Source organism: Mytilus galloprovincialis, chromosome 14 (genome assembly GCF_965363235.1).
Source record: "Mytilus galloprovincialis chromosome 14, xbMytGall1.hap1.1, whole genome shotgun sequence".
NCBI classification, from domain to species: domain Eukaryota; kingdom Metazoa; phylum Mollusca; class Bivalvia; order Mytilida; family Mytilidae; genus Mytilus; species Mytilus galloprovincialis.
This window is the reverse complement of record NC_134851.1, coordinates 40472440-40485290: the sequence shown is the minus strand read 5'-3', so window position 1 is coordinate 40485290 and position 12851 is coordinate 40472440. Positions and strand designations below refer to the sequence as shown.

General features: G+C 32.7%; 1 protein-coding gene across 1 annotated transcript; it reads left to right on the top strand.

The window, feature by feature from the left end:
- The first annotated feature begins 973 nt into the window (after window positions 1-973).
- Window positions 974-9471, top strand: LOC143058873 (uncharacterized). The gene is made up of 6 exons (XM_076232349.1): window positions 974-1050; window positions 2366-2677; window positions 4138-4250; window positions 6833-7025; window positions 8071-8226; window positions 9377-9471. The coding sequence occupies exons 1-6, from the start codon at window positions 975-977 to the stop codon at window positions 9436-9438; spliced, it is 912 nt and encodes a 303-aa protein (XP_076088464.1). The 5' UTR covers window position 974; the 3' UTR covers window positions 9439-9471.
- Window positions 9472-12851: the final 3380 nt, after the last annotated feature.

The window sequence follows — 12851 nt, the reverse complement described above, 5'->3', positions numbered from 1 at the left end:
GTGATATGCATTTCTGTCTAGTAAACCATAAATGATAGAGACCTAGGATCTTTTGATTTGAGATTCATGATCCAAAAATAAGATAATTATTTCAATGTCAGTGGTCAAGGTCATATTTTGAATTTGATTTTGGCTTCTTTTCAATTCTTTTCTAAAACCGTATAAGATATCGACAACATATTTGTACTAAATTGTAAGTTGCAACAGGTGGTTACACATGGATTTGGGTTGAAAGTGTTTGCTAACATCAAATAGTTTTCAGCCCTCTTATATAAAAAAATAAGCATATAGTTATATAACTCATTAACCATATATATGCAAGACCTATGGACCTTTTGATATGAATCCCTTGGTTTATAACCTTGAAATTGAACTCAAGGTCATAGTTTAAATTGACGTTCTAGATTTTGATCTTTGCTTTTACCTCATATGTGTACATGATAAAGCCATTAGACTTTGCATTACGTTGTAAGACACTCGACCATGGAAAAATCAACCGGAAGTGACCTGGCAAAAACCGGAAGTAGCTATTGTTTGTACTAATTTAATGTGAAAGTATATTGAACAATATATATTTAGTAAAAGTATCAAGAAAACTATCAAAACAAAACGGAAGTGACGTATTTCAACCGAAAGTAACATTTCATCTCCCTTATTTAGAAATAAATGTATAAAAACCATATATTTTTGGAATCAGTGTACAATAAGCTATCATTTGACGCTGGATATGTTATTTCAAACTGAATTTTCATAGTTCTATATCAACAAATGATCTAAATTGATCTTTATGGGTGGAAATATTTTCAATTGTTCTCTGAATAATTTGTTTTTAATTTTAAGAGTTATTGTTCTCAAATGTCCATCTTAACACTTTTTTATGCAGAAAATAAAAAAAAAATAGTGGGAAGCTGATACAGCAGAATTTATCATACCTAAAACTTATATCAGATTTTATTTTTATAATGTAGAGAATTATGTGTTGTGGAAGAAACAGTACACCAGCACTTTTCATTTTAATGGGAGCATTTTCAATAGCCTCTCCTGCAAGAGGTTTGTATACTTAATATAGTTTAAGAATGATACACATGTTTATTACTGCATTTTCAATGCATGCCTGTTATCTGTGTCGATACGTTCGACACGTGTTTGCAATCAAGACACTTCAGATACAAGAACATTCATAGGGTTCAATATTCAAATTCTTTTCTTATGAAATACTTTCTATCATTGACCCACAAGAATGAGTTGCAGGTATTTTGCTTGGTGCATGTTTGTTCTTTCATCTTTAGAAAGAACTTTCAACCGAAAAAAGGTGATCATTTAGCATGATAAAATACAATGCTGAACAAAATGTATTGTTGTTCGCAGTGATTGTGATAAACAATGTAGTAATTGAAGTCAAATAGCGCTGATGTCGCTTCTATTGAACTACCACAATTACGGATGAAGGCAAATAGGGAAATCGCTCCAGACGCGCATATTACATATTGTTTTCGTTTTGTTTTTTTTTTATAGTTCTTCATTTAATAACTTTTATCAAAATAGGGGTTTATATCTTGTAGCCATTAACTTTTTTTCATTCAACTGACCTGTCAAGCATTTCAATACTATCGTCCTTCGTATTATACATGTTGAAAACGAAGTTTTGTCTAATCGAATACAACAAATGTTTTTGCATCATCAAATTAAAACGGCTGCATTGGGGAACATATAATGCAACAACAAAAAACACAATACGGCAAATAATGATATTTTTTTTTTATTTTCAAAAGCATTGCAAGTCTGTCAAGCATCATGTTCCTCTTTATATCCCCACTGATACCTTATTACATCGTCAATTCTTTTATATTGTCATTTAATTATTATACTTAACATTGCCATAAAAGCGTGAGGTTTGGTTAGCCACAAAACCAGGTTAAACCCACCTATTTTTTCATAAAATGACCTGTACCAAGTCAGGAAAATAGCCATTGTTATATTAAAGTTCGTTTCTGTGTATGTCATATTTTAATGTCGTTTTTCTGTTGTGTCTTAGTTCTCCTCTTATGTTTGATGTGTTTCCCTCAGTTTTAGTTTGTAACCCAGATTTGTTTTTTTTTTCTCAATCGATTTATGAATTTGAACAGCGGTATACTACTGTTGCCTTCTCTTAATTCTATTACACGACAAGAAAAAAAAAATATAATGCGTAAAATATAAAAACTTAAACATAATCTCAAATCGAAAATTTTTATCTTCAAACCAAGTGAACAGTGCAAATATTGTTATATCGTACGGTCGGCAGTGATGATGCTTACGACAATAATGAAAACTTTAGCATTTCATAACTGAGAGGTTACACATATTTTGCATTGGGTTTTTTCAGTATTTTGGCGACTAGGACAAGACGTCATTGAACTTGGAAAGTCATTAACCTTACAATGTACTATCTTTGGCATGGATTATGTTCTAAAGGACACGAGTAGACAGTGGACTGGCGAAATTGATAACAGATTATTCACTTTTAATGGAGTGTCCACCTGTCCTTCAAATTATACAGAAATTTTAGAACCTCCAAATTCGTTTAAAATATATTTTAATTCTACAGCAATGTTTAATTTGAATTCTCCGTATTCATGTAGAGTTGGAACAATGTTTGACGAAAAAGTTTTAACAGTGAATGAAAGTAATTTTATATGTGAGTATACGGGTTTTTTGGAGCTAACACAAAAAATAAATTATAGGGGATTGACTTTTAACTGATTTTAATAAGGGTTGACCCTTTGTGTTACATATTTTACCACAAGTGATACTTTCTTTATTAATTGCACATAAATGGCAAATATTTTAAATAGAAACGCGTACGCTTTCGCAATTATTTGCTGTTCACGTCATTAAACACACTACTATGATAATATTGATGATAAGACAACGAAAACTGAATCAGTAAATGCTTGGAACATTTGAGACAGGTTTGAATAAAGCAAAATGACTAATTTTTCATTTATTTTGTGTAAGAAAATGGACTTTAAAAAAAAAAACTATTATTGTTCGTTGTTGTTTACAAGTTTCAACAACTTCAGGTTTTAAATTTGACTATTTCCGTTGAATGCTTTTCACATTCTATAAACTCTCTGAGCTATTGTATCTTATTCATAAAAAAAACATACAACCTGGGATTATCGTTGGAACATTATTGAAAAAAGTAATTAAAGAATGTTATTCCTCACTTTCAAAAAAATGTTAAATAAAATTAGCGGGCGATAGGATATGATGGAGACACAGAGATTGTTGATTAACTGGAAACTTTGGTCATACCACAAATTCATCCACTCTAACTTATAGCATCTCTTAAAGTAGCAATTAACCTAGAATCAATAAAGAAATGCAACTTTTTCACAAATATATTTTGGTCATTTTGAGCCAAAATATATTTGTGCATGAACACATGAGAACAGTAACCTAACGTGATATGTTTACTAGTAAAGAACATTTTGAATATAATGTGTCACTACAATTATGACTTGGATGTAGGGTTGTCTTTTTGACACTCATACTAAATCTTCTTATATTGGTGAACATCGGTTGAAAATTTGGAATGTACAACTAAAGTTGATACGTGTTTAGAATATACATAGTATTCATGAAATCAAACGTAATGTAAAAAAAATTAAGAGCAGTGAATGATTTCCTAAAGAAATTAAAATAAACAGATTTTTATTTGGTGGTTTGACACTTTTAAGATTTGAACATCAGTAAACTACTATGGCCTCATTTGCCCTCACACAACACACAACTTAATCAAATTGTTGGACCTGTGATATAAATTCAAAATTTGCAATGATTTAGTGAATATTATTCTTTCTATTTTTAACATTAGCATTAACTAATCAAACGAACTAGCCAGCAATGATGTGTATACAATTTATATGAAATAAAGGTAAACACACAGTATTGTATGTGTCGCTTCTTAAAAAGATGTCCATTGTTTATGGTGTCACACTAAAGTACATGTATCCATCATATTAATGATATTTTTAGATTCGTCTTTAAAGTTTAATAACTTACATAGTAGGAAACATACAATTCATTTAAATGCAAGTGATGTGCGTTATCAAAATTACATTTCATTAAAATAATAATATATTTTCTTTCAAGATATGCCGACTGCAAGAACAACTAAATGGTTTGAGAGCTACAATGGCAGCTACATGTTGAATTTCAATATTGAAAAGGTTTATCCGAAGCCAACATGTCGTATCATTATCGGGGTAAGAATATAATGGACAACGCTAAAGTTACGTCCACTGAACCTGTTTAAACGTACGTTAAACAATGTGGCATCTGCCTTTATGTATCTCTGTAAAAGAGAGCCCAATGAAATAAATTTCAAAAGAGCAAAACTACAAAAAACAACACTAACAACTGAACAAAATAATTAAATTGAAATGAAAGACTGTAGTAACACAAACTCCAATAAAATGGTTGATCCCACTCATTTTCTGTAGTTCATATTTGAGTTAAAGAGAACGGGATTGTGGTAACGACAACTGGAGTATATCCGTCGAGATCTGTAAGTTTAAACAGATATTCTTTAATTATCAGCCATCTCCTGGTGGTTTCCGTAAAACTTAAGAATTAATTATTTTAACGTCAAAACTTGGAACTCCTGTTTCATCAGTTTCCTTGTAACCAAAAATCTTGATAGGAAATATAAGAACGGAAATATCGTATCCGCTGGAAGATATACTTTATAAGCAGTACGTGCTGGTGGAATGTTGCTGCATAAAAATTAAAAGTTCACAGTTGGAAAGCTAAAATCATCTAGTTTGTCGAACTTTCAGTTCTCAACAGACCCTCTTGGTAACTTTCTAGATTAAATCCTAGATATGAGGCAGACTTACCTGTATCTGTTGTATCTTTCATCTTATGTTCGATTGTATAGATGTGTGCAAAAAACTGTAAATAGTCACCAAACTTTGATTTATTTAGTGAGAGAACATCATCTATATTGCGGAACGTTAAAGAATAATGCTACCTTCCTAAGAACATGATGAAAGAATCTCTTGTATGAATATAAAAAAGAGGATTTGGTATGATAGCGATTGACACAACTCGACACAAGAGACCAAATGGCACAGACATTAACATAAATAGGTCTTCGTACGGCCTTCAACAATGCGCCAAGCCTATACCGCATAATGAGCTGTAAAAGGCACCGAAATGACAAAAGTAAAACAATTAGAACGAGAAAACTAACGACCTAATCTATGTACAAATAAATGAACAAAAAACAATTATGTAACACATCCACAACGATAACCACTTAATAAGTGGCTACGGACTTGGGACAGGCGCATACATAGAGAATGTGACGGGGTTAAACATAATATCGGGATCCCAACCCTCCCATAACCTGGGACAGTGATGACTTTTTTGTAATAGTACAATATAAGAACGAAATATAAAAATATGTTGAAAAAAGGCTTAACTCATCAGATGAATACAAATAGAAACACATCTAACATTTAAATTGTCAGTCAGCCTCATATGAATAAAGGAACAAGTCGGCATGATGAAATGTATAGGTATATCAATTGTCATACTCCCTTCCCCCCAAAAAAGTATTTAAAATAGTGGCAGATCTTTAGTATTGGAACTGACCACCTACAGACTCCAAAAAGTTGTTACAATAAAATTGAGAATGGAAATGGGGAATGTGCCAAAGAGACAACAACCCGACCATAGAAAAAAACAACAGCAGAAGGTCACCAACAGGTCTTCAATGTAGCGAGAAATTCCCGCACCCGGAGGCTTCCTTCAACTGGCCCCTAAACAAATATATACTAGTTCAGTGATAATGAACGCCATACTAATTTCGTAATTGTACTAATTCCAAAACTCAAGCGTCACTGATGAAGGGTCAAAAGGGTAAATCCGATTTTTGCAATTAACCATGTCAGAAACGGTAACATATGCATGTTCTTGTGCATATACTCCTTCGATGGTAAAATATGTTTCATAAGATGAAAGAAAATACATGAAACATACTTCGTCTATCAACCCTTCAAAGTCCAGTTAACTTTATATTGTTAGGTGTATTTAGACGACAAACAGTCCGTCCCCGGCGAGGTATTATCTTCGGTACCGTCATGATTTTTAACACACTTTCTTAAATTGCATTTTAATAAATTTGAAATAATAAAGAAACGAATTCAACTTCCTCAGGCAAAGTTGCACTTAAATGGATTTGGCTTTTTAATGTCCTTTTTGGTTTAGCTCTTCAACGTTTTCAGTTGTTATACATCCTTGACTTTCAAAGATTCGGCTTTAAGCGTTTCTGATGAATGTTAATCCAGAAAAGCGCTTCGGACGCATGCAATTTATAACGTATTGTTTTCATATAATTATTGTTGTTCAAAGTATTCAAGCTTTCTGTCATACTCTGAATATTGATGTCTTTCGATGGAAGGCGGGAGAGATGATATGCCAAGTAAGCCTCTGGTTTAGCCAAAAATGTTGAACACATTTAGTAATATAGACAAAATATAATATTTGAAAGAAAGTTAAAATTCTTTATTGCTTCCAGGCAAAATGATCGAACAAGTTCGGGCGAAGAAGGAAACAGCGAAAAAATGGGGAACAAACAGAACAAACCGAATAAACACAAAAAGTCAATTGGGGAATGTAAAAAGCGATAGCAATAAGGAGTGTCCCAATAAGGGATTTCGTGTATTTGAAAGACGTTCTATATTTTGTAAAGAAAAAAAATACTTATAATTATCAGAGATAAATGTATTTAATATACTAAATTGAGATTTCTTTTAACATGATGAATGGTTTTTATTTATAGAAAAGCAGCTTTAATTTTTCAATGATTACAGAACAAAAACAACTTGAAGGTTTCCTGTACAACGTAACATTCCATTACAAGTTGAGTAAAGAAGTTCAATACTGTCGAAAAAATTTGTCCGTCCGTTGTATTGTCAGCTCATGGCATAACAGATTATATAACTATACAGTTGGACAATTGCAACAATGCCAATGTGAGTACTCTCCTACCCTTTTTATTCACAGAACAAAACAGCTCAGACATCAGCTGTATTTTTTCTGTTGTCCATGTGTGTTATTTTGCTCTATATCCTTATGTTATTCATCCTTGAGATCAACTTGCGAATCTAAATATTCACATGGAAACGCGCTGTCTTACATCAACGTATAAAGTAGACCACTGTATTGGCAAAAGCAGTAGGGTTTACTTGAAGACGAAACGTGATGTGGAGAAAGCTGTTTGGCAAATGAGTATTGTATGACCAAGTTCCCTATATAGATATAGTTTGGTTTACAATAAGGGAATTTCAAGTATGCGGGTGTTGTGGTACAACTGAATGTAAATGTGTTATAATTGATAAAGCATCGATGCTCATAACTTCCGATAAAACAACAACGGAAATTGTCATATTTAAACTACACCTGTCAGTGAGTCTTCTCATCACAAAAAATCTGCAGTTTAACGGGTTTACTATTCAATGATATTCTATAGAAGATGTCTTATGAAAACAGAACACAAATGCATTTTAAACCAAACAAGGACCACATACAGTATCTCTTTATCGATAAGCGTTAAAATCGCAAAAAGCTATTTCAATCTCCAGTGTGTCACATGAAACATTATAATTGAATACAAGGATCTCCCATAAGACCGTAGAAAAATACGGGCGTGCTATACAAAAATGTTTCAGATTTTCCGCATTCTGTATTAATAAAAATGTATGTCACCTTCTTGGCGCCTATGTTCTATAGATTTTATGGATTTTCTATCAAATTTGCCAAAGGTCTGCTGGTTATAGATCATGCATTAAGTTAGTGAAGATATGCAACACGTTAATAATATTTGCCTTCACTTAATACATAGCGGTCAAATTCTACTTAATATATATATTTCAGTATCATACGTATACCGTATATCATTTATTCAAAAAAAGTCTAGCTTTCGGTAATTTACTGGTCATTGAATTGTTCTTGTTTTTATAATTTGAAATCATTTTTGTTTTACTATAGTATAAACGTACGTCTCGTCTCTATTTTCAGCAGGAAAAAAGACCCATGATTCTAGACAGAGAACAGTAACAATGATAACTGTTGCAATATCAGTTTTACTTTTCATTTGTACATTACTTGTATGTGTTACAAAATGTACACATGTTATATGTAAAAGAACGCAATTAGATGAGAAAAACACAGGATGTAAGTTCATGATTCTTCTTTATACATGTTAAATATCTGAGCTATGAGATTTGAATATTTAAATGCAGTAATATCTAGATGTGTGGAGAACATCATATTGGTGTTTGAAAAACGATTGTGAATCTAATAGTGGTTCCTGGTGAGGTCGTAGCTAAGTAAAGAGAACTAGATTATCTTTAACGCAATTGAACTATAAACTCTTTATAGAAATATTCAATTAGGTCTTACACGTATAAAAGTAAAAAGATGTAGTATGATTGCCAATGAGACAACTCGCCACAAGAGACTATGATAAAGAAATTAACAACTTTAGGTCACCGTATGGCTTTCAACAATTGATGAGCAATGAGCACAGGAGACAAAATAACAAAGAAATAAACAACTACAGGTCACCGTACGGCCTTCAACAATGATCCAAGTTTATTACGCATAGTCAGCTATAAAAGACCCTGAAACGACAAATGTAAATCAATTCAAACATGAAAAGTAACAGTCTAATATATTTACAAAATAATGAAGGGAAAGCAAATATGTTACACAGCAACAAACGCCAACAACGGAATCACATGCTCCTGTACAGGCACATACAGAACGTAGTTACTTTAACTTCCTACGTTTGTTGTTATTTGTTGCAGCATTTAGTTCATCACAAGTGTATCACGTCCACACTTCAATGTTAAGAAACAAGCATGGCATGTTATTTACCCTTAGTATGGTCATATTCATATTCTTTGTTTAATTTTTTGTGTTTAAGCTTAGTCTTTCAGTTGAACGAATTTGCGAATTTGAAGTATAAAGTAAAATAACCAATTTGAAATAAAACGATCTCCGAGGAATATTCATAACTGATAGTCCCTATTCAAATGGCAAATTTAAAAGCTCAAACATGGACATGGAATTAATGGATGTGACAAAAATATGGAATGAGGCTTAATGCACTCTTTATCATACATGTGTTTTGCAATCTAAATGTTAGATTAGCTAGTTTTTAGAGACCTCATTCCCAGTATGTATTTAGGCTTTTGCTCTTTATTTGGGAGAACTTATACATATAAACTAAAAGGTTGGTTAATTGATGCCGTATGAGCTCCTAACGGCGTAATTCGAAACAAGTCTAGCTAAATAAATAATATTCTATCTTATATTACAGATCACGCTGTAAGTGTAGATACAGATACCAAGAGTTTAGCATTCCATCGACAAAAAACGTAGATGCATTTAGTTTTATAAAATTTGTACTACCCACATATTCGTGTTGCCTTACGTTTTTGTCTGTCCCTCAAAAAGAAAATAAGGGGATGAGTCCCCGGATGAATCATAATTTCCAATAAGAAAACTAAGAGACCAGAGCACGAGAATGTAAGCAACCAACTACATAGTATATGTAGGTCACTGTACTACCTTCAATAATGAGAAAAAACCTTAATAGTAAGATAGTAAGATATGAAAGATCCAAACATAAAAAGGTAAAGCGAGAAAACCGACGATTAATATAATCCAATAAACGAAAAACAAGTCAGACAGACATGTGTCGCCCAAGGACTACCGTCGAATTAGAAACATCTGATTTGGAACAGGAAACTAAAAGATGTTGCGGGGTAAAACACGTTTTGTGAGTGTTAATCTCTTCGCCCCTAACCTAGTATAATATTTGTGTAACAGCACATATTAATAAGATCAAATGTAAAACAAATCAGTTGGTAATATATTGTACCATCAGTTTGACACCAGGCGTAAAAATCTCTGAAAAGGAACAGCGATAAAAGACATAAAGTACCGATCTGATAGTATTCGCACTATATAGTGACATGAAACTAGACCAAAACAATTACAATTACTTGTAATAAATTTTTAAAAGTTTCTATACTAACATATATATATATCAATCAGGAGGGATCCAGTATATTATTTCATTTAACTTCTGTACAATGCTAACTAACATAGTGACTAAAGGAGGGGCATTCAAATATGTCTATAATAAACAAACTTTTTGAAACGATATTGCTAAAAACAAATGAGGTCCAATAATCAAACAATAGTACACAAAACACAACATAGAAAAATAAAGCATGGGCAAAACGAACCCCACCAAAAACAATCTCCGGATGTATTAGATACACCTCATTTTTTTCTGTTATCTTTCCAGATGTAATTCTTTCATAAGGTCTTGTTTTCTTGATCTGTAAAAAAAACGAGATGTGCTATGATTGCAAGATAAAACAGCTATTCACTAGTGTTCAAATAAAGAACAAGGGTTGTAGGCGATTATTGACGATCATTCGGCATAAGTTATTAAAAAAACATACCGCATAGTCGGTTTGAAAAGGTTTCTACATGAAAAATATTATACAATTCAAACGAGAAAAATGGCGACCTAATTTATAACAAACTATTTACGAAAAACAAATATGACAGACATGAACCAACGACAACCACTGAACTACAAGATTCCTGCTTGCGATAGGCACATACAGAATACGGCAGGGTTAAACATGTTTGTGTGCACTAAAAGATCCTTAATCTGAGACACTGATGTACATGTAACAGTACATCACGAGAACAAAAAGTTCATTTATTGGCTTAACTCAAAAGAACAGTACGCGGCACAAAAACAACTACCAGTAACATAAAAAATAAATAAACACAAAGCCCCAAAGTAAGAGTACAAGCAGCTACTGCTACTGCTTTTGTTTATGTGTTGTTTATGTGTTGTTTATGTGTTGTTTATGTGTTGTTGTTTTTATTGTTGTTTATCCTTTTTGTGTGTGTCGGGGGAGAAGGTCAATTTGTTAAATCCGTTAGAGTTAGTAGTATATAAAAGGCATGGATTCGTTTCACTCGTACCAATCACATATGTTGCACTTAAAGTCTTTTCAATAACTAGCAACATTCTTGGAAATATATTATTTTTGCTATTAAACCCAATTCTGGTCTCGGAAAAGCCACCTATATTTGAATTTAATCAAGTAAAGCCTTTATACTCTAACAACCCAGAAGCATACAGTACTTTATTTGTCTCTTGTATGAGGTTTATTTGAACATATTTGAATGATAGTTTAATCAGTTCAATCTTAAATGGTGCAATAAATAAATATGTTATTTTGAAATAAACTCAGAACATTTATATATACAAGTTCACACCCGTGATATCGCTGGTCCGTAACTGAATTAAAGTATATAACTATGCGCAAGCCTTATTTTAGTATTAGTATTGTCATCTGATAAAGTCATGCCGATTATAAGATACACAGTTTTCTCTGCTTTCAAATCTTTCTGTTTGAACCCGTCGAACTGGAACTTATCAATTATTGATAATATTAATTATTTGGAAAACAAAAGGTCCTGGAATGGAGTATTTTTTAATCAACAGCATTGTCCTATATTAGTTATAAATAAAGTTGAATTCTTTGATTCGCTGTTTTACATCATGCCCGCTAACAAATTGAAAACTGTACCTATACGCTTTATTTTAGTCCAGATTTTTAGTATTCGTATTGTTATCTTAGAAAGTCTAACTGATTAAAATACTACAATAGGTAACAATTTGACAATTAAGCAGTGTCAACCCTGTGATTATGACCCGTGTAATACTATATAGCATATTAATCCTGAATACACCGTTTGGTGGTGCGCCTGTCAGATGCGGAACGTACAGATAAGGTAATCGGTAACAGGTGAATATACTATTGGTATCGGTATCGGACTCGACCCGGAACTTCTTAATTATTGGCAATATTAATTACGTGGAAAACAAAACGGCCTGGAGTGGTGTAATTTTTAATCTACACCTTTGTACTATATTAGTTATATATAAAGTTGAATTTTTTTATTCGTCGTTTTTACCCGATGACGGCTGACAAATTGGACCTCGTAATTTTAGTATTATAATATAAGATGTTCCGGACCATATGTATGGAACGCCATGACTGCCTTATGTTAATGATCAGCATTACATGCAGTGCTCACAACATTATAGGTAGTGCTTACAATATTATATGAAGTGCTCACAACATTATATGAAGTGCTCACAACATTATATGAAGTGCTCACAACACAACATTATACGCAGTGGTCCAAACATTATATGAAGTGCTCACAACATTATATGAAGTGCTCACAACACAACATTATACGCAGTGGTTCAAACATTATATGAAGTGCTCACAACATTATACGCAGTGGTCCAAACATTATATGAAGTGCTCACAACACAACATTATACGCAGTGGTCCAAACATTATATGCAGTGCTTACAATATTATATGAAGTGCTCACAACATTATATGCAGTGCTCACAACATTATATGAAGTGCTCACAACACAACATTATACGCAGTGGTCCAAACATTATATGCAGTGCTCACAACATTATATGAAGTGCTCACAACATTATATGAACTTATGTAGTGATAATCCTTTATATAATTTTAATTCACGCCGGGTGAATTGGCGAACATGTAAAAAACTTTGAGAAGACTTGCTGCCTTGCCCGGCACTGCGCTAAGGGAGCTACCATTTGATTTTAATGGGGGGCTAGGATGAAAAATTTTGTCCTGCATTTTTTTTTAGCTGTAATCTCTGTCCTGCCTTTTTATTTTTCACTCTGCTCGGTCCTGCCTTTTTTT

What these genes read in the sequence shown, in the direction of transcription:
- LOC143058873 (XM_076232349.1), top strand. Translation starts at nt 975, where the DNA reads ATGTGTTGTGGAAGAAACAGTACACCAGCACTTTTCATTTTAATGGGA. An exon ending in AATAGCCTCTCCTGCAAGAG is followed by an intron (nt 1,051 to 2,365) that starts GTTTGTATACTT and finishes GGGTTTTTTCAG; the next exon opens with TATTTTGGCGACTAGGACAA. An exon ending in GAATGAAAGTAATTTTATAT is followed by an intron (nt 2,678 to 4,137) that starts GTGAGTATACGG and finishes TTTTCTTTCAAG; the next exon opens with ATATGCCGACTGCAAGAACA.